Raw genomic sequence first — 27,136 nt, 5'->3', positions numbered from 1 at the left:
TACATTGAAGTCTCCAAAAATAATAAGGGCACGCGGGCTGGAGTCTTCGGGATGAATCCAAAGACTGAACTGTTGGAAAACCTAGGTAAATATGCCACAGTTTTCCAATAAAAAGGATAGGAATACATTCCCGGATGATAGCCATCTTCTCTGACAATCTATCTTCTCAAAATCTATTTTGTGAATGGCCATGTTTTTTTTTATTGTTACTTTTTCCCACTTCCCAAAACCTCACCGTAAATATTTACCACAATTTAAACAATCTAAAGACTTTCTGGTTTAGTGGCCCTGCCACTGTAATACTCTTTAAACCATGTACCAAAAAGCCAGAGGAGGATCTGCAAGACCATACATAGGCCCCGAACCTATTCTTGGGATAACAAAAACAAATATAGAATCCTCCATCACAGAATGGATCCAAGCAAAACAAAAGGAGAAGTGGATAAAGTCTAGCGGTGCTAGACATAGTAAACTTATGATGAAACAACCCTCACCAAGACTGGCAAAAACATTGCTGCAATTGGAAAGGGCCAAACTCAGAGGAATAGTAGGACTACTAACCGGTCACTAGCATCTGAGAAAACATCTACACAACATGGGTATATACAGTGATGATCCCATTTGCAGATTATGTAATGAGGAGGAGGAAACAGCCACTCATATCATCTTCGAATGCGAAGCAACAGCTCAATGGAGGTTTAACCTAACATACAAAAAAGACTTAGGGAATCAAATTGCAGCAGCAACAGTCAATGACCTGATACTTCTAGAAGAAGGATTGAGTCTATTGACTGAACTAAGGAACTAGGAAGGTACAATAAGCCAGAAGGCTGCAAAGCCTGGGGAATACAAAACCCGCTTCCTAGTATCCTTTTCCACCATACCATACCATACCTTGTACCAAAAAACTATCAAAACCTTTTTTAAATCAGAATTTTAATTAAGGGTCATTTATGAACCCAAATAAGTTTCAAATCTTGAAAAAATTTCTGAACGTGGGTGAGGGCGGTGAATTGACTAATTTTCCGCTGTAACGAACGTTTTAAAATAAGAATTAGGGATGGTTCAGTTCAGTTGGTATAAGTTTAAGAGTTAGGGACAGGTTAGGTTAATTTTAAGTGGGGGGTAGGGATGAGTTAGGTTAAGTTTAAGGGAGAGTTAGGAATGAGATAGGTTAGGTTTATGTTACAGATTTATTTCTCATAGGCGGAAAGAAAAAAAAATCCACTTTTATTAAAAAATGTTTTAATATGTGTTCATTAAGTCAGTCACAAGTAGAGTGTGTATAATAACAAATTGAGTTACTTTTTCTTACAGTAATATTAGTGTTGTTACGATAAAAATTTATCCAGGATCAAAGCATTGATTGGAAATTCATTTACAATTTCCATTAATTAATGGTTATCAAAGAACTCAATAATTAAGTTTATAGGGCACTGTTATATCACAACATTAAAATAATTAAAAACCCATTATTAGAAAAGCAAAATAAAGAGTGTACAAGTGCTTAGCATTTTTGTTGCAAATGTTGATACACGATATCTTCATTAACTGTATCTTTATGATATTTTTTGTACAATTAATTAATAAAGTATTTCTAATTATTTCTCAGTGTAATTCATAAGGATATTATGAAAACAATTTCATTAGAATTAGTTATTTGCAAATTTCCTAGCCAGATATTGTATGGCATAAACATAAAGTATAACATATAACATGATCTAAACAACATTGCCCTTTTTTAAATAATATTTCCTACACCTTTACCATATGATAGTGTTGATTTAAATTCATTAATGTTGAATTTCATTAATGAAAAATTGTTTAAAACAAGTAGTTTCAATCGACAAAACAAGGGTGAACACACTTAAACACCAGTTTCTTACTTCCTTTTATCACTCAATGTCCCATCATCCTCGGCTTACACTGCCTTCCGCTTTTTTGACAAAACGAATATCATCCTACGTGTTCCTGTCTCCTATCGAACTTTGGCTGACTAGGAGATCCAGGTAGGACTTTTTCCGCCAGTCGCTATTTCGTTTGTTGATAAGACCAGACCAGAAATGCAAGATGATAACACATACTAATGCGACCATCGGCATTGTCAGTTGCTACATAAACATTTCCAAATCTTTGTTTTTTCCAACTGAAAATCAAATTATTATTTGAACATTTGAAAAATAAATTTGGCTTTTATCCAAATTAATAAATTATGAATACTTATTTACCTGAAATTAAGATTTATGTTTTAGCATAGCTTCTCTAGTTGTTACAACATGTAACATCAACAACAGTTGCTCTTCGATTTACACTTTGCAAATTGGAATCATCATATCGAGGTAGTTCCTTACATCTTGCTTGCTAGAAAAAATTATACAATAATTTTTATTAGAGGTTAAAAGAAAAAAAGAAAAGCAAGAGGCTTAAACGTATTTCAACAACTAGATAGAAATATTTTTTTTAAAAGCATTTATGACAATTTACCTCCATAAGTTCTGCAGCAATTTGAACAAATAACTTTTCTACATTGTCTGACTCTTTTGCAGATGTTTCTAAATAATACATATTGTGCCTTTGAGCAAAATCCTCTCCAACGTGAAAGGGAATTTCTCTGTCGTCTCGATCTATTTTATTTCCTGCAAACAAGAAAATATTTGTACCTTTTAATTACAAGTTATTTAAAACAAAAATGGTTAGGGATGTTCTTCTTTTGTCTTTTTTTCATAGCTTGAAAATGAAATTTAAAATCCACGACTTTTAATTACAGATACTAGTAAAGGAAATTTTCAAACTCAACCACAAAAGGCAGTTTTAAAAGCCTGAGTGATAAAACAAGGATCAACTCAGTAAACCTCCCCAACCATCCCTAATCAACCTAAACACTCCCATCTTAAACAATCCATAATGATTCCTTAACCCTACTAACCTAAACACTCCCTAACACCAGATATCTTAAACATTCTCTAACCCTAGCTACTTAACCTAAACATTCCATAATCATAGCTACCTAACCTAAACATTACCTGCCTATCATATGCTTTCTATAACAATTTTCAACCCCACCTAACTAAAACATTCCCTTACCCTACCAGCCTAAAAACACTCTCTAACAATACCTAACTTAAACATCCCCTAACCCTACCTAACTTTTTATCTACAAAATGAGCAACAACTAACATTTTTATTCAAAATTTTAAAAAAATTACTTCACGACCTACTAGAAGAATGCATTGGAGGGTAGATGAAAAATAAGAAATAGACAATACAAGGCAAAAAAACTTTCTCTAGGTCTTGAAAGACTCACGACAACAATGTGAGGGTAAAACATTCCCTAACCCTACCTAAACTAATCATTCCCTAAGGCAATGCGACTGGTTAGGGATGGTTAAATAAATAATAAAATAGTTAAATGGTGTTTTTTTTTTTTTTTCATTTCTCCTTGACCAGCCTGGAAATTTGGTTTAAGATAAAAATCAGTCATTAGAAAGCCTATAAGGCAAAGAGAATTAAGAATTGAGCAGACTATAAAAGGGACCTTGGTGAAGCAAGTGTTTCAATCCTTCTTGTGGAAAGTTCTCTACTCCAAGAGCGATTATACAAGACATCAGTAAGATAGATACAATATACTGAGTAAATCACTTACCAACTAACACCCTAAGAACTTTGCTACTAGCATACTCTTCAATCTCTCTCAGCCAGTCCGGCAAACAGTCAAAGGTCGGTTGGCAGCTTATGTCATAAACTAGAATCAAAGCATGAGCTGACCTATAGTAGCTCTGGGTTATAGATCTAAACCTTTCTTGACCAGCAGTGTCCCAAATTTGGAGCTGTATTATGAAAAAAAATGTAATGTAACATACAAACTTTTAATTTTAGTGCCAAACGTACCTTAATTTTTTCATTGTCGATTTCAACAGTTTTTATCATAAAATCAACTCCAATAGTTGCCCCTTGACCAGGCGGAAAAAGACCCTGAAACATTATGAGACTGATTATGAATTGATACACGCTAATTTTATTTTTTAACAAGCTTTTTTGCATTATTTATGTTTTTATGTGTCAAACCTTGATGGTATCCATCTGGTCCATACATGGTTTAATTTTTGACCAAAATTATAAAGAACAATATAACATTTTGTAAATACATTTAGCATAGTAGATGCAGTTTAAAAAAAAATTGAATCTAAATACACAAAAAATCCATCAATAATGTACATACTTGCGTGAACCTTCTTACAAGGCAAGTCTTTCCAACTCCAGCATTTCCAACGAGAACAACTTTGAATAAAAACTTGTAATCCTCCATTCTGTCATGAAACAAAAAATACAATACCAAATTAATTAATTATTCTTTGTATGTAAGGTCTTGGTTGATATGAAAAAGTTAGTGCCAGGAGTGGGATCGAACCCACCTTTTCAAAGAGGTAAAATGCAAAAGGTTATAGGTTGAGATGGGGAGTTGGCGTCCAAGTAGATGGAAGCCGTGATAGCTCACGCAGCGGCGTATTTAGCCAAAGGTCGTGGGTTTGAATCCTGCTCGTGACACTAACTTTTTCATCTTTGAAATAATTAATATGGTCAATTAGACCACTAAACAAGGATTAATTAATTAATTGATAACTGTTTAAAAAAATGTGGGGGGAAATTATGAGATTATGAATGTGAAAAGTGTATTTCGTTTGGGTAGAGTCATACAGGAATCAGAAGCAATAAGGTTGACAAAAAAGCAAAAAAGACATCAGAGAATCAGTCCGTAGAAGTGAAATCTATTTAAATAGTAGTACCTATTTCTTGAAAAAATGAGTAACAGGTGAAATGCAGAATGGAAATCTACCAAAAGGTTGTAATTTTTTTTTTTTTTTTTTTTTTACATATTACAATTATAGATTGTTGCATGGACTATCAGGGGGTTATGAGGTCATCCTCAAAATAATGCTATGACTGTCAGGCCTCAAGAATTTGCTTTTCCTTCCCTCCACCCATGCTTTGGGTACCAATATAAAAAATAGGTAGTTATTCAGATATCGTGAGATGCGGTCGGGTTTGATGTAGGTTTCAGAAAAACATTTTCTTTATCGTGCCAACGTTGCCAGAGTGCCCTCTCAACACCAAGCCAAAGGTCATGACCAACCCTCGCAAGAAAGCAGTTGACCATCAGGCTTCAAGAAGTTTGTTTTCCTTTCATCTACAAGTTCCAGAAACCAATACAAAGTCAACTGTTAAGCCAAAGGAGATCCGAAACCCGAGTAATGGCAGAGGTGAGTCAAATAGTATCTACTGTTAAGACCAAAGAGAGCTGATAAAGAAAGAGATGAGTTGAAAAGGTCTGACTGTTAAGACCAAGAATAGCTTCTGCTGGGTCCCAGGATATGTGGGAGTAGAAGGCAACAAGAAAGTGGATGCCCTTGCAAGAAGAAGGGCTGCTATACCACTGTTAGGTAGCCTTTCTGTGGCATAGGAATGCACATACATGATACACAATATCATTGAGCACATCAGACAGAAGGTTAAAAAGAAAATAAGGGAACAACGGAACTCACTCATTGGACACAAACAATCCAAGAAACTCCTAACAAACTTTGAAAGAAAAGAGGTAACATAATGTATTAAAGGAAGCAGGAGAAACTGTAAATCCTAACAGGATTCTTAACAGGACACTGCTAACTAAATGAACATCTGAAAAATATTGACATAACCCAACAACCCATGTGCAGATTCTGCAAAGAAACAGAGGAGACACCAATTAATAAACTGTGGTGCTATACTTGCTCGCAAGAGGAAGTGTTTTGGGACAAACGCAACTGTAGAAGAGATTCAACCACTGAAATGGGGGCCTCAAATCAAGTTCCTTGATTGTTTAGACCAAGGAGAGCCATGACCTGAGTAAAGGCAGAGACAAATCAAGGAAATGCAACAAGAGGCTGAAGGATGTAAACTCTATTGTTGGCGAGTGTCATTTGGGACATTTATTTTGTGAATAAGCTCAACCCTAGAGTTAGACTATTAAGTAACCAACTCAATCAATATAAATATTTAGACAGTCTGGACAGGTGAATCTGTAGTTTGTATTTTTTTTTTTTTTTTAATTACCCTCTTTATGCGCAAAAATTACACAACTGGTAAACGTCCTTGCATCATTTGATTTTTCAGATTGTTCCAATACGTAAAACTTTATTTCTCAATATTGTGAAACATTTTTATCTAAGGTCTTGGTTGAGATGAAAAAGCCAGTTTCACGAGCAGGATTCAAACCCACGACCTTCAGCTCAATATGCTGCTGCTCTAACCACTTGAGCTGTCATGACCAGTGGTTAGAGCAGATGCATATTGAACCAAAGGTCGTGGGTTCGAATCCTGCTTGTGACACTAGCCTTTTCAGCTCAACCAAGACCTTACATGAAAAGTATAAACAATTATTATGTATATAATCAATATGATCAATTATTTTAATTAATACTAAGCATATTTTAATATTGTGAAAGATGTTGATGTGCCGAACCAGTTCAATGGTATCTGATCATTCTGGTCTATGCTAGGAGGCTGTATCAATGAGATAATGATAGGTCCATTGTGTTTTAGTCTAGCTGCCTCGATTTTATCATATTCATGTTACCTTTTACACGTAAAAGTGACATTTTGACAGGCTAAATGGCACAATTTGTCTGACAAACAAAGCCAGCGAGAATAAGCAGACTTGTAAAAAAAATTATTAAAAATAAAACATTGTGAATCGTTGAAATACTGACGGAAAATAAAATCCAATTTAAATTATTTACTGCCTTAGATGGTAAAATAATAAAAATTACATCATGCCAAATTGTCAAAGCTGTCTGACAATATCGAATTGTCTTTCCTCCCTTAGCAATCAAATAAACTTTTATTTCCCAATATTGCTTAACTATAAAATAATGGATATAGGACTTTTAAAAACTCCACTTAAAAAGAAAACCTGGAATAAGGATAGACATATAAAATAAAAGCAGAACTTACCTCCTAGTGTCTTTATGTCATTGTTTGTAAACGTTAAATTTAATTGACTTCAAAACAACTGTCGAGGTGTAACACATAAGGTCAATTTGTTGAAATTTACACCTGTCTTTAAACACAAAACTGACAATTTGTTACAGTATTTATTAAATGAGATGGGTTAAATTTCAAATCGGGTCGATGGGTGATGTTGGATGACACCATCCTGTCAACTGAAACTGTCTTCGGAGGGACGGCCTTCCTTTCAATTCGTTATCTTTATAAACAAACCCGTCTTGACATTTGTACAAAGTTAAATCCGATTTCTCCTTTTGGACTTTGACGTGTTTTTCCCCTTCGAGATCAAACCGAAACGGATTGGTCAGATGAGAGAAAGTGGTCTCATAAGAATCGATCTCATGGAGAGGGACATGAACGTGACGTCTCTGATTTCAACGTCTCTTCTCTGACGTGCGCAACATTCCAACATAGCACGGGTCCTTCATATATTTATTTATTTTAAAGGTACAAATAGGGCTTTAAGCTCCCTTGCATGTACATATATTAGAAATTAATTTTCATCTTTGTTTTCTTAATTTCAATTTTTAATCATAAAAATGCCACTTAGTGCTGAGGACGTTGCACTTGTTGATGATGGACGTTCCATCAGGTATGCTGCTATTGCCATCGGAGTTCCCTACGAACTCTGCGAGACGACGTTAGACGTTTTTGAGAAATTGGGTAGTACCATAGAAGGCCCGGTTCTGAACGCCCTAGGGTAACAAAACCACAGGATGACCGTTTTTTGACTTGGAAAATTTTACGAAACCGACACCTTTCTTGTTGCCATTGTTCAGGCGATTTATCAGCTCCAGGAGTTCGAGGTGAAATTTCTGAACGCACTGCTCGAAGAAGTTTAAATCAGTATGGACTGATGGCTCTTCGCCCCGTAAGAGGACCAGAACATAGAGTTGCACGGCTCGCATTTGAGCGGGAATACTGCAATTGGTCTTGGAACATTGGTCTGCTGTACTTTTTACAGATGATTTGCTCTACGATCTCCAGATATGCGTGAAAGAGTGTGGAGAAGGAGAAATGAAAGGTAAGAATCCTGTAATTTTTCCCGAAGCCAACCTTTTCAATGTAGCTCAGTGATGGTGTGGGCGGGAATTTCAATGGAGAGTCGCAAGGAGTTGGTTGTTGTTCGTGGAGGGTCTTTGATGGCCACTTCCTATGTAGATGAAACTTTGGAACATCATGCGTTGCCTATCCTCCATGAAATCAGCGACAATCCTATTCTAATACACGATAATGTCGCTCGCATAGTACAAACGTACCTTCAACAGCATATCATCAGGGTCTTAGCCTGGCCAACCCGCTCTCCAGACTAGATTCTCATCGAACATTTATGGGATAGTTATCCCATATCAAAAGGCGAATAAGAGCACATCCATCACTTCCTGATACACTCCACGATCTTGAAAGGATTCTTCGTGAAGAATGGGCTAACCTCCAGTAAAGAGACAATTCCAGACTGGTAGAAAGTAGGCCGCGGCGTCCTGTTTTCCAGGAACCTGCCACGCAAATGGCATTAAGGCCAGAACTTAAAGTTTGGATAACAAGACCTCTAGAGCTGCCTCTAGAAACTTCAGAAGCACTCATTACTACAGCTAAAAAGAATAAACTCAGAGGGTGTTCTATAGTCACTGGCATCTGAGAACCTACGCAATATCGGTATATTCAACTATGAACCTATCTGTAGGTTATGCAATGAGAATAGACTGCCACAGATGAAGCTCAGAACTTAAAATTTGGCTTACAAGACGTTTAGAACCAACTCTAACAACACTAATTGGAACAGCTACACGAGATAAAACTCCGAGGAGTGATCGGGCTATAGTCATTGATGACCTAACGCATTAATACGTAAAAATGTCACATCCAAAATAGTTGGTGAATGTCTCCAAACCAAAACCTGGAAAAACATAATAACCTAACACATTCACGCTAATGAATACACTAAACTTCAATAAACACACAATAGAATATCTGTCAATATCTTTAAACAATAAAACTGCCCTGTTTTATCCAAATATTGGAACAGGGGACACAATTATTCGAGTGTGCTCAAGCACAATTCTCATATCGGATGTAATTCTACAGGTTCTCTATATACAGCCAAGGAATAATAGCCTTAAATTAAGTGGAATACATCGAACAACCTTTTTATACATGCTGCTATTTTAATCGGGTGATGATGATCTCCCTTTACACTTTTATAACTAATCTTATTGCGTGTCAGTGGGTACTCCATATTACACCATTAACCCTCTCACACTACACATTCACGCTAATAAATATATTAAAACTTAATAAACACAAAAGCATAGATCTGTCAGTGTCTTTAAACAATTAAACCGAGTGTCAATGGGATTTTTAATATTCCACAATTGGCTCTTCATGCTACACATTCACGCTAATAAGTACATTCAATGTCAATAAACGCAAAATAATATATCTGTCACACAATCGACCCTCTCACACAATACATTCACTCTAATAATTACATTCATTCTCAATAAACAAAAAATTATAGGTCTGTCAGTATCTTGCGACAATTAATGTAATTGAGTGTCAATGGGGTACTCAATATTCCACCATTGACCCTCTCACACTACACATTCACGCTAATAAATACATTTAATCTCAATAAATTCAAAATAAAGTATCTATCAGTATTTTTTTTCTTTTTTAACGTTGTCTGTCTTACTTCAATTTTATGAATGTTGCATGTCCTTTGCCATCCCTTCAACTACACCTACCAACACCAGTAGACTGCATAGATTAAGAAGTTTGTAGTTTTTTAATGATTCTCCTGAACGGTTTAAAAACCGTATAGCTATAAATAAATCGCGGGAAATTTGAATTGATTTCGTACCGTCAATTTTCAAAGGTGTTCACTGTTCTATTCACCACTGACAGTCTGACACCTACAGAAGCAGCGAGACCAAGCGGACCAGATGGACGGATTCGTTTAAACCCGGTCAAAAATATCCGTCTTATGAATTTTAATTCGACAGGTCATCGATTTGAAACATTTTCTTACAAAAATATATCGATAATCGACTGTCATGGAGTTGGCAGAAGACTATCTAAGTATCTACTATCTAATATCTATTACCTACCTTCTTGGTACCTTCGTAGTGTATTCTAAAAAGAAAAAAAAGAGTTTGATTGCTTTTTCAATTTTAAATTGACTGTGCTCAGAAGTATGTATTTCAAGTGTATACAATCATAATAATTTTTAGTTGTTAGTGGCAGTTGAAATTCACAACCATTATTTGTCACCATATAAAAATGTTCTGAATGATAACATAAAAGAAAGGAACAGAGGTTTTTTTGCCCTTTTTTAAACAAACCACTCGGACAAATTCAAAAACTTAAATTGTAGTTTACAGGAGTATCTCCTGAACTTGTATTTCACCGAACAGTTGTTCCAAGGACTCCTGTCACCGATAGCCATCAATATCAAAAATTTGATAGCAATATCAGTCACCGGTTAAGAGTAAGATAATTCATTTAGATTAGTATATTTTTTCGACTGCAGTACTTAAAACCGATTGCTTGATACAAGAAAGGTACCTAATACGTTTACCGTTTGTCATTTCTTAATATTGTACTTACAACTTTTTGTTACGCTTTTATTTAAAAAGATGGCAAGAAATTTTGTTTTTGAATTTTTATATTTAGTAAATACATTTTTTACCAGAAAACTTCATTGACTTTATATTCATACCATTTTTTTTTCTTTCAACACCTTTTTTTCATTGCTTTACAAACTTGCATGTGTATAATTATTTGATGATTGATTGGTGTGGAATACTTCGTGAAAAATGTAATCGATAAATAACCGACGTTGATTATTTGACCTTAATGCTAAGGTGATTCAAAACTTGGGTTTTTTCATTGTTTACGAATGAAGTTACCTTTATTTAAATTGTTCTATGCCTTTAAGATAATTTAAAGTCTTTTGATGCGGAAAAAAAATTGAACACATTTTCCACATCTTCAAATGTGTTAAAATGCTTGAAATGATCTGGTATCTGAAGATCTGGGCTGATGGGTGAGGAAGATTTTTACAAACTCCTTGATTTTTGATTTGTTAGTCTTGGTGGTGTTGCTTTGCTTTATCTTGTTGCAATAGGACTTTCCTGTTCACCAAATTGGATGGAATAAAGCTTTGATGTAATTCGCTTTGAGCCTCGACCTTTGACCAACTCATACTCACAAAATTCCATCATAAACTTAAAACTGTTTGAGTTGATTAAGAACTGATTGTCTTGGCTTAACTCAACTGATCTTTATTGAAAATTCGTTTCGTGAAACAAATGTAATTTGGGTTTGGCAGAAGATGTCTGCAAATTTCTACCCTTTGTTCTATCCACTATGGCATCATGTACGACACATCTCTGGCTTCTGGAACTTAATCTTGCAACTGCCTGAAAATGTGAATTTTTGATACTTTTGATTCTGAAAAAATTTCCCAAGTCTTTTTCTACATGTTTGTTTTCAATGGTAAAATCTCTTTTCTTGAATTTCCTGAAGCGCGTCTGTGCTGTGCGAATAGACACTGCCTCTGTCCCTTCTATTTCACAGATTTCTCTGGACAAATTAGTCATATTGTACCTTTTTTTAAGTAGTCTCTCAAAATAGTACATATTTCTACTCATGTAAAAAAAAGTTTCATTTTTCAATGTTTTTTCATTCAAAACTTGGTATACAAAATTTTCTTTCTTAATTAATTGAAAAACAAAAGAAGAAAAAAAAGTTTTTGAATCACCATAGTCGTTGATTTAGATGGTGAGATTTGGTCATAGGTGTTTTAAACAAAAGTACCTTTGTTCTTTTTATTCAGCGATCTTTACCCCTTTTATCAAGTACTGTTGTTTCACCTTGATAAAGGGACCAAATCAAACTATTGTTTAATTAAATTGTTTAAAACAACTATGTCTGAATCCCATTTCATCCGAAAGGCAATCAATTTTTTGGACTTACACCACTTGTGAAGCGATGCGACCCAAATATGGTAAATAAAATTTATCAATTTTGTCATGGCTTTTTTTTTCTTTTTGAAATTGAATCTCGATAAATGCAACTTGATTTTTACAGTAAACAGATTGGAGATATTTTTGAATGCATTGTCATCAATTGATCGCAGATTTCTCACTTTACAAGAGGTGGCAATGTAGACAGGATCACCAGTTTTAAAGAAAATACTAGATGAAAAATGTTGGACACGTGTCCAAGCGTTCTTGCCAATTGGCACTAGATGCTAAGAAAAAAATATTTTAATAATTTACATAATTTTTAAAAATATGGTTTTCTGCTTTTGTTTTGTTGTTGTTGATTATATATCATTCATTTTCTTTTTTTTTAAACCTAGACTAAGAAAATAAAAAGCAGAGTTGTATTAAATGAGATTAGATACATTAAAAGTTACAAAAATGAAAAGATGCTTTCAGTAAAGTAGGCAAAAAATATTTGTTTTTGAGAAAAAGAATTTGGGTTCATTTTAAGTACCCATTCAAAGCTTAAAATATAATTTTTCATTGCAAACAAAAACATTTTACACTGGATTCTCTTTCATGCTATGGCAACAAAATTTCGATTTATGACAGTATAAATGAGAAAAATGTGGATCGAATTAACAAAAAATCCTCAAAATTATATTTTATATACTTAGTTCTAATTGATTTAAGGTAGGCATAAAGTTTCTTGAGGATTGGTTGAGCTGTTTCCATTTTATCACAGTTTTTGTGATTTTTGAAGGGAAAAAAGAAAAATCAGGCTCTTAGGCGAAAAGTTTGAGAACTTTTTTACCAAAAATTTATATTTAGAGGTATTTTGGGGTGTAAAAAATGAATATCAATTTTATTTCTGGATTAAAACAAAAAAATATATGTTAACCTAATTTCTATCCAAATTGTATTTCGCAGCTAGTCATAGTATTGACATCATACAAAAACAAAAAACCATATTAAAAAGATGTAAATGACTTAAAATAATTTTAGGTAGGGCTAGGGATGAATTAGGTAAGGTTAAGTATCAAGTAGAGTTAGAGATGAGTTAGGTTAGTTTTTAACTTGGCTCCTAGGGAAAATTGGCAAAAACACTCAGTCAACTCTAAATTTCTTTTTTATTTTCCCTAAAGTTGTATTCATAGGTTTTTCGGAGTGGCAAAAACAAATATCAGCTTTATTTCTGGATAAAAAATATATTTTACCCTTCTTTCCATCAAATTGTAATTCTCAACTAGCCATATTATTGGCATCATATGCGGGCAGAAAACCATATTTAAAAAAATTGAAAATTACTTAAAATATTTTTAGATAGGGTTTTGGCTCACTAGGGCAAATTCCAAACACTCGGACATGCGTCTAATATTTTTTGACTTAATATCACAAAAAAATAAATAAATAAATGAAAATAAAATCTATGATCCTATGATTGTAATTTACTCCTTTGTGAGTGTGAAGGCTTGTTAGACAAATTATTATTTGGAAATTGATTATCAATTTTACTATTATTTTATATTTACACAGATAACAATTGTGCAATTATTTAATGTTATTTCTACTTTTTAACACGTTTCCAACTTGATTTTTTTGGGTCTCTATTTAATAATGTAGCCACTTTATATTTTTAATCCTTGTCTCTGTGTATATAAAAGCATTTGCCGATCATGACATTAAGCCCTTCATTATAACACAGTGTACTTTGGTAAAACTGATAAATTAATCGGGAGGCTTTTGAAAGTATACTATAAGCAACTAACAGTGTAAAGGCACTTTTTAATAATATTAAACTGAACTGTATTTGATTTATGCTAATCATTTTTTTAATATTTTACTTTGGCTGCATCACCGAACTTTGAATACTAATCCTGTCTAGTTTTTAACTTGAAATCTGTGACCTCCATGTGATTTTTTTTAATGTTCTGTCACTGTTACATCTGAACATTACAAATTCGGATGCATAAGGAGAAACTTCAAGATATGACTGAAAGCGAGTTTGACAATGTGAAATAAAACGTCCTGGTTGATTCTAATCCACTTTCAAACACTGAGAAGACTGTGTCATCATTGGAACTGCAACTTCAAGAGTTTCAAGACATCTCATATTATTTGGCATGGTAAAAAAATCCTTCTTGGTAAAAAATTGATTCTTGGAGTCCTCGTCAACTTTGAACTAACAAATTAGGAGAAGTGTGTTCACTTACTTATTTCCACTTGTGTTGACTGAATTAACACTAACCAACATCCTAAAGATCTGTCAGTAGAAACAGAAAAATTCCACTCACAAACGAAAGTCTCCTAGTATATGAAATGAAAATTCTTTTTTGTTGAAATTCCAAAATATGAGCTTTGTTACATATTAAAAACAAATTACAACCAATGATACTGTTGAATGACATGTACAAAAAATTATGAAAATGCAGTTTTAAAAAATGACTGTGCTGGCACTCAACTTGTATAAACTATCCGCATTATTTGCTTTCACAAGTTTATTTCATACTATGCTCATCACTGCTCCTGGAGCACAAATATATTAAGAAACCATCCTACAAACACTCTCACTGCTGAGAGATTGCGAGCAGGCCTCTGGGCCAATTTTCTTGAAATGGAAAAGCATAGAGATCGCTTTGGCAGTAGGATCAAGAAGGAACAAGAGCTCAGTGTGGAACATTCTGAAACAGGATCATATCTTCTCAGACAAATGGAATATTAAGGTTATTGCGGATAGCGAGGTCAATGGTGTATTAAGGACCTCGGAGCATTCTTTTGAGGACTTTTGATCAGAATGTTTGAATGGGTTTGATATTGGTTGGCTCTGTCATAGTTCTGCTTATGTCTATGGTCAAAGTAATTTTAGTCAAGTTTTGATCCAAGCAGTCTTCTTTTCAGTTCCAGTTTCCACATCAGTCTGCTGTTCTAAGTATTTCACTTCTGTGGATTAAAGTATTTCTCATTGGTCAAAATTTGGGTGCATTTATCGTTCAGTTTCAACTTCAAATTTTTTTCACCAATCTTGAGCTCGAGATGTTTCTGTCGAATGTCCCCTTGTGGGGCTCCAGCTTGAATCTTGTCTCAGAGAACTCAGGATTTCTGGTGTAGGTAATCAAAATATGACAGCTTTTACTTAACTTCCATAGGGAGGTTCAGCATAATTATTGTAACATATGTTTAATACCTGACCTAATCCATCCCTAACCCTAACTCTAACCCATCATAATGCTAATCTGTATCTTAATCCCTTCTTAACCCTACCTATGGATTCAAGTTCTTACATAAGGTCGCGGTATTGTCTGCATAGGTAGGATGGGACCAAGAATGCCCCTTTGTGGGACACCAGCTTGGATCTTGTCCCTGAATACTCAGTAAGAATAGTAAGAATAATAAAAATATAGCAGCTTTTACTTAGCTTCCATAGGGAGGTACAGCATAATTATTTATTATATTTAAGAACACACACTGTTAGTGAGCTTGGTATTTCTTTTTTAATTTAACTTTAAAGAATGGAAGTGAACCTAGAATCTTCTGATGTCCATGTTAAACTTTTAATGGACTCTAAAGTTAACAGTCAACAGGAAATCGATCAATGCTATTACATATACTGAATTCATCCTGTTTCAGCTGCATGTAATTTTTTTTTTTTTTTTTTTTTTTTTTTTGGGGGGGGGCTTTTTTCCACACGTAAATTTACTTTCCCTAACACAAAATGTAAGATGGGATTGCAAATTGAACATGTTACAGTATAGGATTAAATAAAAATAAATCTAGTAACTTATTTTCATTTCACTATCAAGTCATTAAAATAGTGTGATTTAAAAAAAATTAGATTTTTTTCAAACTAAAGTACTGTCTATGTTTGACTTTAGGTTTCAGGATTGGCCTACTGTACAATCGAATACATATTATATGAAAAATGCTTCCTTTTCAGATTGTAAGTATCATTTATTTTATTTGAAACAATTATTTATTAGCGATGTATCAAAGTGGTTTAAAATCTCGTTGAATAAAAAGGCAACCTAACCTGTCCCTAACTATAACCTTTCCCAAACCCTACCTGACCTAACCTAACTTTAACCTGTCTGTAATCCTACCTAACCTAATCTGCCCCTAACCTTACTTTATATAACCTAACCTGTCCCTAACTCCAACCTTTCCCAAACCCTACCTGACCTAACCTAACTTTAACCTGTCTGTAATCCTACCTAACCTAATCTGCCCCTAACCTTACTTTATATAACCTAACCTGTCCCTAACTCCAACCTGTCCCAAACCCTACCTACCCTTGCCTAACTCTTTGATGATAGATTCGTACAAATAAACAGTGGACTGCTTCAACCAGTTGATTGATGCCATTGGCATGACAATTTATTTATTTATGACATCAATAAATAAAATGGTTTGATCATATAAATAAACTGATGGAAAACATTTGCTATTTATTTGTTTGAATCTATCACCGAAGAAAAAACATCCTACTTAATCTAATACAGTCAGTCCCTTGCCCCCAACCCTAATCCTACCTAACCGAACCCATGTGCACTCTCTGGTAATGTGAAATTGATGACTTTTACATGATCACTAAAATAAAGTCAACAATTTTTTATTTGTTTAACGATTTCCAGCTCTTACTACTTCTTCAGTTATCTTAAAAATCAAAAGTAATATTAATCTATCTCAATTATTTATTTTCATTGTTCAGCTGCATAAATAAAATAGTACATGTTTGTCAGGACACAAAAACAAGTTAGAAGTTCACCAACTATGTTTTATTTTTGTTTAAAGCAAGGTTAATTAATAATCATTTTCCTTTCATTCTAGCACACGATGAAGGTAAGACTTTACTTAAAATTATAAGTAAAATGTAGCAATTTGATTTGCATGATCTCTTGTAATAAAACATTGCATGGTATTTTCTTCTAGCCTGTAAAATTTGTTTATTTTTATTGTTTAGATTAACCGTAAAAACTATTGTATATAATATTTTGCACCGAACTAGCTTAATTTGTAAAGCAATTGTTACAATCAACACAAATTCTTTTTCTAATCTTTAAAATTAAACTACTGTAGCTTGTCTGTAATAATTTTATTAATATTATCTATACTTTGGATCTTTTTAAATCAATAGTTTAGGAATCCCAAACTTAAAAGAAAACAACACACCACCAATAGAACACAATACAATAAACATAATTTTTGCCTAACAGTTAAAATTTTAGACACTAAACAAGGGATCTAAGTTTTTCTATTTTAATTTTTATGAATTGTAACAATTTATTATTACATTTTTAAAAAAGGCACTAAAACAGAAACTAATGTACAAGACATACCTAGGTTTTTCCTTGTACATATTGGCAAATTTTTACAATCTTCTCTATCTGTCTGACTTCCTCATATAATCTATTATACTATGTTTGTTGAAACTATTAGGACAGAAGGTGGAAGAAACTATCAAGGACTAACATTGGTAAATAAAGAAAAAGAGTAGGGTGAAAGATTTAAAATTCAATTATATTGAATATTCATTCTTGTTCTACTTAATTCATAAATAATGAATATATGTATATCAAAACAATGCAAATTCATATCCATATTCATATTATGAAACAATTAATATAGAAATGTAACCAGTCAATGTTATTATTTTCTCTTGTTCGAACTCACTTTAACAGAAAAAGTAGTCTAACTTTATACATTTAAGGGGTACTTGTGGTTGCTGAGTAGTTCGGGCACCTGACTCCTATTTGCCCAGGAGCAGTTCTGGGTTCGAATCCGGGCTCAGCCCTTGATATTTTATTGAGAAATAATATGAAAAAAAAATGTGTAAAGTGTGTTGAAGTTAACTCTCCGGTATGACAGGAATCACTTTATAGTTGTACATGAAATATTATTTTACATAAACATACATATAAAACATGTATCCTCTTAAAATCATTTTTTTCATATGAACTTGTTGAACAAAACTTGTTCGTAACAAAATTATATTTATGAGATTTCTGTTGTTGTTTCTCATTATCCGGGTCATTGATTTGGACAGTCAGTGGTATGTGAGAGGTCAGGGAGTCACTTGTCTAACTTACACCTACACATAATGATTAGGATAAAAGTAAGACAAAACAAACAATGATTAATAAAGTCAAAAGACGCAGTTTGAAATAGTCGAAGATTAAGACTTTCAAAGGCCAGTTAAAAAAACAAAAATTGTAGGGTGACGTCGAGGAGGACTTCAGATTTTTAAAACTCACACTTTGTACTTGAATATTTTCTCTGCTTCACAAAAAAATCATTGAATAAAGACTATGGAACCTAACCAGACCCTACCCTAACCCCCCCCTGATCTGTCCCTAACAATAACCTAACCTAAACAGTTCCTAACCCTAACCTAAAGTTCATAACTAATCTGTATCTACCTAACCCTAGCTGTAACTACTTTAACTACTGTAACTTCACTACTTATTCTGCAGCCCTAGATGCATTGCTCCTTGGTCACTTGTTATCGTGCTGCTTTTAACTTCTATTTAAATGGAAGATCTTAAATGGCTCCTGAAATTCTATCACATCTCAGCTTAAGGGTGCCTAGCCAGGGTTTGTGAGTGACTGAACTGTTTTACATTTCCTCTTGCAAACCCAATGTCTCATCCAAGCAATGTGTTTATAGAATTGCCTTTGAATGTGTCATTCATTGATTCATTTGTGGAGTCTGGTAGCCTTTAAAAAAAAGCTTTTTGAGTTTTTAAGGAATAATATGATTGAACTGCAATAAATTTTAATCTTTGATTGTCCTTATTTCTCTATTTACGTGTATGTTTTCGACTGTTGTCATGTTTGTTTAATTTTTATACCCTGTTTTTTACCTAATATTATTATTACTAGGTGTAGTTGAGATGGGGAGTTGGTGTCCGAGTGGATCAGTCACGATAGCTCAAGTGGTTAGAGCAGCAGCATATTGAGCCGAAGATCATGGGTTTGAATCCCGCTCGTGACACTAACTTTTTCATCTCAACCAAGACCTTAAACAAAAAAAGAATAATTAATTGAAATAAAAAATTTGGTCAATTAGATCACTGAACTTAAATGTGATATTACTACTGTTAGTATATTTTGACTTTCTATTTTGGGACTGCTTCCCTGTTTGAACTATGTAATAAATGAATAACCTAACATAACACATCATAACTCTAGCCTGACTAACTCCCTACCTGACCTGTTCTTAACCTAACCTAACATGTTCCTATCTCTTACTATAACTTAACTCTAACCCTCCTAACTTAACCAGTCCATAACCCTCCTAACATCACATAACTCATCCCTAATTCTAATCTGTACCTAACTTAATACATTCCTAACCCTAATATAACCCATACATAACGCTAACCTGACCCTAACCCTACCTGACCTGGCTCTAATTATAACCTAATCTAGGCCTAATTATAACAACCTAAATCATCCCTAACCCTAACTTAACCTTACTTAACAGTAACTCTAACCATATCTATCTCTAACAATAACTTTAACATAACCTAACCCATCCTTAACTATAACTCTTCCTTAACTAACTCCAACCTGTCCCTAATCCCACCAAACCCAACCCATATTTACGCCTAATCAATGAGTTGAAAATGGTCACAAAAAACAGACACAGTTAGTATCCGGCCCAAAAACATTAACCCAGAAATGAAATAGGAGAGGCTTCATACTTAGTGAGAACTGCATAATTTGCGCGTTAGTGGGTTAAATGTGGGAATTGTGAATACTTTCGTTTAAAAATTATGCATGAATCTTTCTGAGTGCAAATAAGTTTTTTTATACTAGAAAACCTTCCTACGTATGCTCTGGCCCTGACAAAATTTTGCGCAGTTTTCAAAAACGGCTATGGAGAAATTGCAAGTAAGTTTTTTTTTGCAGTTGGTGTTGGTTTGTGTATTTAAATTATATCATATTTTCTTCTCTCGTTCTGGGTGGTTTAGACACACCGAATACCTCCGACAACAAAATTGCAATTTTTTTGTTTTGTTTCGTGCAACAAATCTCTGTTCATTTTTTGCCATCTACATATGCCTACGAAAATGGTCAGTTATTATCTCATCTGTTCATTTTTCACATATTTTTTTTTTAGCCAAACATTTCCTCCCTGATCACAGTCTGACCATTCTTGTCAGACAAGTTGAGATATTTTTTCACCTAAGCAGACCTGGACAATTGGGGATGATCAAGCTTTTTCATCACAATGCACATTTAAACTATCGGTGATTTCTTTGTTGTCACATATTTTGTCTCATTTTCTTCACACTTAAAAACAATTTTAACAAGTATGCCCAAAATCTGAAAATTTATTATTCTGACATGATTCTCATATAAAATGCTTGTTTTATTTATTTTTTAGTAGTGATGTGTTACTTTAAAGTATTTTTTAAGTGCTTATAACATAACATGTTATGTTTATAGTTTTAAAAGCTCTTTTATCTATTATTTTATTAGTTATTTTGTTAACATTTCAAATTCAATCCGGCTGGAAATTTTTTTTTCTCTTCCAATTCTGATAAAAGTAAAGTATTATTTTTAAGGAGATATGTAAAAAGCAGGTAATTTTTAACAAAAAACCTAGGATGTAATTTTTTTGATATTATATTCTGCTAGTTTCACAACAATAAAGAAACTTTAGAAGTTTAATCTCAAAAGTGTTAAAGCAAATTCTCTTAGACGAATTAAGTTCTCTTTGTTGTGAAATAATTACTGACATTTTATTTTTAATTGTTTTATTTTTTTTCACAGACGATTCCTGTTTTGGTTGGGATCGGAATAGTCGTTTCGACCGCACTAGTCATAACATATGTTTTCAAAAAAAGGAAAACCCATAAAAGGACTCTTGTTGATCCGACAGCAAAAGTATCGCTCCAATTAATTGATAAGAAAAGCATCAGTCACGATACGAAGAGATTTAGATTTCAACTGCCATCGAATAACCACATTTTAGGTGATTCAAAAATTTCTCTTTTTTCAGTGTTTTCAGATATTTAAAAATAAAACAAATGACGTACAAGGTGAAAAGGTTAGGTATATCAACCTAAAGTACTAAGAATCGCAGTAGACAAAAAAATTATCAAGTTATAAAAATGGTTTTAAGTGCTGCTTTTCTGGGTTGGATTTGTGGAAAGTTTTTACCATAAACTAAGAAATTTCCTTGATGTGAAAATAGTCTTATGTGGCTATGCATTTGCACATTCAAAAGGATGTGCCGGTTGTCTCTGGTCTCTCTTGACAGTTAGTATGTTTCTGTCTCAGCTTTGCCCATCTTCTTTTTGTTGTAGTTAACAGCTCTTAGCCTGCATCATACCTGATGGTTTTGCTAGTTTAAGTAGGGTTATGCCAGGTTAGCTAGAGTTAGGTTAGGTTAGATTACAGAGGCTTATAATCTCTCTAAAAATCTTGCCTTCTCTGAGAGAACATTTCCCCTGACTTCTTTTTATGAGAAATTTATTAATCTCTTAGCTTGCCACATACGTTGGTTTTGTCCAGTTTAGGCAGGATTAGATTAGCTTACAGAGGCTCCTAAAAATCTTGCCTTCTGAGAGAAAAAAAATTTCTTCCAACTTCTTTTTTTGAGAGATATATTAATCTCTTAACATGCCACATACATTTGTCCAGTTTAGGTTAGGGTTAGATTAGAACTAGGTAAGGGGCAAGGTAGAGTTAGGGACAGGTTATATCGACTGCAATGCATTTATTTTTTCCCCTTTCAGGTTTACCAGTTGGGCAACATATATTTCTCACTGCACAAATCGATGGAGAACCAGTGATTCGGTCATATACCCCTGTCAGTTCTGATGATGATTTAGGATACATGGATCTTGTAGTTAAGGTAAGGTTGCTTACCACTTTGAAAGTATGCTGACATATCACACTATGATTTTTTACTATATTTTTTCAAATTTTATTTTAATTCGGCATCTGTGCTTCATTGAACTTCAGAGCACTGGAAAGGCTAAAAAAAAACCTAAATTGGCTGAGGAGCTTCATATCTTTTCCAGTTTCCAACCAAATGTGATGTACAACATGTAAAAAAATTACGAAGTTCAATGAAACATGAATACCCAATAAAATTTGAAGAAAATGATTAATTTATGGTATCCATGTAGGTTTATATGAAGAATGTTCACCCAAAATTTCCAGCTGGTGGGAAAATGAGCCAGTATTTAGATAGTCTTAACATCGGTGACACCGTGGACATACGTGGCCCATCTGGAAGATTGAAATATTTAGGAAATGGTAATTTTTCGATGAAAGTTCTCCGAAAAGATCCCGCTTATACAGTCACAGTGAACAAAATTGCTATGATAGCAGGTAATTATAAGTTTTCCCTATTCTTGTTTAATTGTATTTAATTTGTAACTTCTTGTGATATTTGACTCTTGTTAAACATTTATAATTAAACTAATTAATGGATGATAGGGTAGTCAATATTCCACCGTCGGGCACTCTCACACTACACATTCACACCAATAAATACTTCCCTTTCTATATACAACCCTCCAAAAATTGGAACAGGGGATCTAAAGACTCGCTGCTTCTTATATCAGGGGGATCTACATGCTCTCTATAAGCAACCAAGGAATGACATCTTTCAATAAAGTGGGACATCTCAAGTTACATGCTACACACAAGCAGGTTTCGGCCCAAAAGGTGTCTGTGTGTATAGCTTGTTAATCAAATGAGATCTCTCTTCTGCTATTCAGATTGTCAGAGGGCCACCCATTGACTGAGCTCTTAGATACGTAGGAGTTCAGGTCTGGAAGTTGGGACATCTTTTCATTACCCAGACAACTACCACCATTTGCCGAGACACTTCATTTCAGAGAATTTTATCAAGAGCATGAAGAGAGAGTCCACAGAAGTCCTGTCTTAGCCAGCAGACGATGTAAAAACCAATGTATCTCGATCGAATTGTAAGTTCCAAGAACTTAGCTCGGTAAAGGTATGGAGTTGTAAGACATCATTGTTCAAGATGAGTAACCTAACCTAACTCTAACCTGCCCCTAATTATAACGTAAACTTCCCCTGAGCTCACCTAATCTAATCTGTCCCTAACTTTAACCTAACCTTTCTATATCCTTTTTGTAAACCTACTAATATAGCCTGTCTGTAACACTAATTGTAACTTCTCCTAACTCTACCTAATCTAATATAGCTTTTACCTAGCCATAACCCTAACCTAATCTTACCTAACTCAACCCATGTGCACTCCCCAGTCCTGTAAAATAAATGGTTTGCAAAAGAAATAAAATCATTGTGAATCCATCCCAAAAATATTGAGCCTAATAAGGAGAGGCCACTGAACCTCTCACCAACAGATGTAAAAACCAGTGTACCAGTGTACCTAAAGTTCCAAGAACTTAGTTGGGTAAAGGTATGGAGTTGCAGACTTGGTTAACACGGTGTGATCCAGGACGAGTAAAGCAGGAAGGACCCAGGGTGTAGTTGGTCTGTTATCTGTTATATTTTACTATTCAGACCTTCCATGGGCCATCAACTGTGCTCTTGGTATGTAGGATCTTTTCTGTTGAAATGGCCCACCAATGCTGCCATTTCCTTTTAATTGTATTTTTACTGCAATTTTAGTATTAGAGTCATATTGCAGTTGTCCAGTTTCTGTATAGTTGTTCTCTGTCACCTTTCTTCTTTTCACGTGTCCTTTTTGCTTAATTTACTTGTACAAAACATATAATTGTTTGTTGTTCTTTTAAAATATTCCAGGTGGAACTGGTATAACACCTATGCTGCAGATAATTAGGCACATTATTAAGACATCAGATCCAACGCAGATGTCATTGCTATTCGCTAATCAAACTGAAAAAGACATCCTTTTGAGAGATGAACTGGAAGACATAGCTAGGAATCATTCTTCAAGGTTTCAAGTCTGGTACACGCTGGACGTACCTCCTCCAGGTATAATCTTAAATTTTGTCTTATTGTTTAAAAAATAAAAATAAATAATTGGATTCGTGTTGTAATTGTAGATTGGAAATACAGCACCGGTTTTATAACAGCTGATATGATCGAAAAGCACTTGTTCCCACCATCTCCAGACACGCTCGTTGTGATCTGCGGCCCGCCTCTTATGGTTAACATCGCCTGCATACCTAACCTAGAGAAGTTAGGATACGATTCTAAATTGCGTTTTGCATATTAATATTTCTACTAGTAATAAATAGCACACATTTAGATGATTAAAATCAACTAATTTGTTCATTCATTAAAAAAATGCAAGCTATAGACTTGAATTGAATTTTTTTTAAAATTAAATGAAATACATAGTTCACTATTTTAATGTTTTTTATATTATTGTATTATATATTCTATTGTTTGAAATAGCAAAACATTGTCCTAAAAAACACTTTAATTTTAGATATTAAAAATTAGAGGACAAAAGTGTTGTATAGAAAAAAAAAGAAATATTTTTAGAGACAAGTTTAAGTATAAATTTTTTGTTTATGCTTCTAGCATATACACTGTACATACGAGGATGAGAGGTCGAGGCTATATCAAGGAATACGCATTTAGCTAAAATTGGCTCAATCATGTTATTTGACATATAATATGAACAAAAGGTGCTTTAGCTTTTCACGATGAAAACGCCTACTGCTAGTAGGACCCAAATGTTTCTATATATTTTTTTGAAAAAAAAAAAAAACAGTTTCATTTGGATAACCAAAAAAAAAATGTATCTTAAGAACAAAAGTGAGCTTTACGATAAAACTTTTTAGTATATGCTATTAATAATTGTACTATAACTGTTACTATTAAGTTTTACGAAATGTCAGAATTGTAATAAATTATTTGTGCTTAAATTAGAAGAAGAGTTTTTCTACTTTTACCTGGTGCAGTATCCTTATCCTGATATCAGGTTAATTTAGGGCGTTTCAAAAGGAAAAAAACCTTAATATATGGCCTTTTATTTATTTAACATATATTGTACACTAGTATAACTGTTGACAATCGTTTGAAACGAATCCTGTTGTGGGTTTATGAGATTACATATCTAATGCCTGAAACACAACACACAAATTAATACGTGAAACATTCTAATGCCAAGTTTGTAAATTTCGATGGATGTCACAGACTATGAATAGCCTGTAGCTATAGATATAGGTAAGGTGTCTGCTATGCAACCTCAGCCTAACAGATATTGTGACCATCTAGGGATCTTAAAATGCGAGAGAAGAAAATAACTTGTTGCGAGGCATGGGGAGCCTCCAAGTCTGAACGAAAATCATTACGTGCCCCAAAAAGGTTAAGTAATGCACTGAGTTTGACAAACTTATTTTTATTGATTCATTACCTTAAGAAGTTCTGTACAATTTATATGTTACTGTTCCTTCAAAATCTCCTCTGGATTTTTTACGTTATCTCAGGAACTCCTGTATATATTTTTTTATTGAATCCTGTTACTTGAATAGGAACTCTCCATTTTTTATTATTGGATTCCGTTACCTCGAGTGGTACTCTTGATTTTTTTTCTTTTGTTGTATCCAGTTACATCAGGAGCTCTTGTATATATATATTTTTTATGTAATCCTGTTACTTCAAGAGGTACTCTTGATTTTTTCTTTTATTGGATGCTGTTACTTCAAGAGCTCTACAAGATTGTTTTATTGGAACCTATTACCTGAAGGGGTACTCTTGATTTTTTATTATTGGATCCTGTTACCTCTGAAACTCCTCTGTAATATTTTTTTTATTGAATCTTGGTACCTTAAAAAATTCTTTATAATGTTTTCACAATGTTCCTGTTCCTTGAAGAGCTCCTATAGATTTTTTAAAAAATTGGATTGTTACCTGAAGGGCTTCTCCAATAGAGAATAAATTTAATCTCGAGTTAAAAACTATATTTGTGACATACCAATCGAAATTTAACAAATGTCTCTGATATAAAAATACATACCAGCTGCGGCAATACTTTGTCCAGGATATCACATGTGATTTCGGTTTCGCCTTCTGAAAACGTTTGATTCGCTGCCCTTAATATCACCTCCATGATCGCAGCGTTAACAGCAATGCTGAGATACTGTGTAGGCTCATTGGACAACATGGTTTTAGGATGTTTAAAATGCCTATTCATAATTTCCCGTATTGTTTTCTAAAATAAATAAAAAGAAAAATATAGTATAGTTGATAACCGAAATGTAGTAACTGAAAGAGTAAGAATGATTTAAAAAAGTAATTTCTGCAATATATGGCTTAACGTCCAACTGCACTAGTTGGAAATTAATATCTGTATTGCATGTTCATTGAAGCTAACCTGACAAAAAACGTGTTATATTTCTGTTTCTTCCTGCTTGCAATGTTGGTATTTCTTTCTTCAGAAGAAAATTCCTTCGGTTTTATTCAACCCGGTCATTTTGCATTAGTTGAACTAATTCATATGCAAATCCAATGTTATGTCCTTAATTTTATTCTGAACTAATGATAGACTGCTCAGTTGTGTAGACTTCCACTTGAAAGATTCAACTGTAAATCTCCATGGGTGTGATTTTGTGCCAATTATTCCTGTACTTTTATGCTCTCTAGGTCTGTAGGCGCCTTAAATTTTTTTTAGGCAGGTTCAGAAGTTTTGTTTCAACGTCAAATCACTTCAGGGGCCATTGATAGTGTATAAACCCATGCTAGGGTTGTTCTAAACATATGGATACGGGGAGCTTACATTTCTTTTGGTGAGTGATGTAGCTCTGAAATCCGTTAGTAAATCTGTCTGGTTTCATCAGCTTCATTGCAGCGTCTTCATTTTCTATCTTCATTGAGACCGACATGTTAGGAAAAGTATTATGTTCTGGGTGTCTTTTGCTCACTTTTTCTTCCCACCATTTATCATTTCTGTTCTTATCTCTGTTTTTTGGCTTTTCTGATTTGGTTATTTCATATTGTTCAGCCCAGGAGGGAAGGTGGCTGTTTTGTATTGTTCACTTAATTGTGTACACTTCCACTTGAAAGATTCTATTGTATTTCTACATTATATACATACTATTCTATGTATATCTCCATGTGTCTGATTTTCTGGTCACAATTCTTTTGTAAATTTTTGTAATCCTGTATATTTCTGAACCCAC

At 33.8% G+C, this 27,136-nt stretch overlaps 2 protein-coding genes across 13 annotated transcripts; one reads left to right on the top strand and one right to left on the bottom strand.

Annotated features, from left to right (window-relative positions):
• Nucleotides 1-1,213: 1,213 nt before the first annotated feature.
• Nucleotides 1,214-7,358, bottom strand: LOC106667247 (ras-related protein Rab-30-like). 2 transcript variants are annotated; one of them, XM_024226634.1, is made up of 7 exons: nucleotides 6,991-7,358; nucleotides 4,220-4,307; nucleotides 3,889-3,972; nucleotides 3,644-3,827; nucleotides 2,485-2,636; nucleotides 2,235-2,361; nucleotides 1,214-2,152 (listed from the first exon to the last, which is right to left on the bottom strand). In XM_024226634.1, exons 2-6 carry the CDS (start codon nucleotides 4,304-4,306, stop codon nucleotides 2,263-2,265), a joined length of 606 nt encoding a protein of 201 aa, XP_024082402.1. In that variant the 5' UTR covers nucleotide 4,307; nucleotides 6,991-7,358; the 3' UTR covers nucleotides 1,214-2,152; nucleotides 2,235-2,262. The 2 variants fall into 2 exon arrangements, with proteins under 2 accessions (XP_024082402.1, XP_014250576.1); XM_014395090.2 differs by having other exon boundaries at nucleotides 1,214-2,146; nucleotides 2,229-2,361; nucleotides 6,991-7,357.
• Nucleotides 7,359-10,105: 2,747 nt separating this feature from the next.
• Nucleotides 10,106-24,883, top strand: LOC106667189 (NADH-cytochrome b5 reductase 1). 11 transcript variants are annotated; one of them, XM_024226620.1, is made up of 9 exons: nucleotides 10,106-10,359; nucleotides 10,418-10,604; nucleotides 15,905-15,969; nucleotides 16,857-16,868; nucleotides 20,808-21,009; nucleotides 21,776-21,894; nucleotides 22,172-22,376; nucleotides 23,787-23,978; nucleotides 24,050-24,883. In XM_024226620.1, the coding sequence occupies exons 3-9, from the start codon at nucleotides 15,952-15,954 to the stop codon at nucleotides 24,220-24,222; spliced, it is 921 nt and encodes a 306-aa protein (XP_024082388.1). In that variant the 5' UTR covers nucleotides 10,106-10,359; nucleotides 10,418-10,604; nucleotides 15,905-15,951; the 3' UTR covers nucleotides 24,223-24,883. The 11 variants fall into 11 exon arrangements, with proteins under 11 accessions (XP_024082388.1, XP_014250454.1, XP_024082387.1 ...); XM_014394968.2 differs by lacking the exon at nucleotides 10,418-10,604 and having other exon boundaries at nucleotides 10,106-10,235; XM_024226619.1 differs by having other exon boundaries at nucleotides 10,106-10,531.
• The last annotated feature ends 2,253 nt before the right edge of the window (nucleotides 24,884-27,136 follow it).

Source organism: Cimex lectularius, unplaced genomic scaffold (genome assembly GCF_000648675.2).
Source record: "Cimex lectularius strain Harlan isolate CLEC.00 unplaced genomic scaffold, Clec_2.1 scaffold118, whole genome shotgun sequence".
Lineage (NCBI taxonomy): Eukaryota > Metazoa > Arthropoda > Insecta > Hemiptera > Cimicidae > Cimex > Cimex lectularius.
Note: the sequence above shows the minus strand (reverse complement) of the source record. Positions and strands in the feature narration are given on the sequence as shown.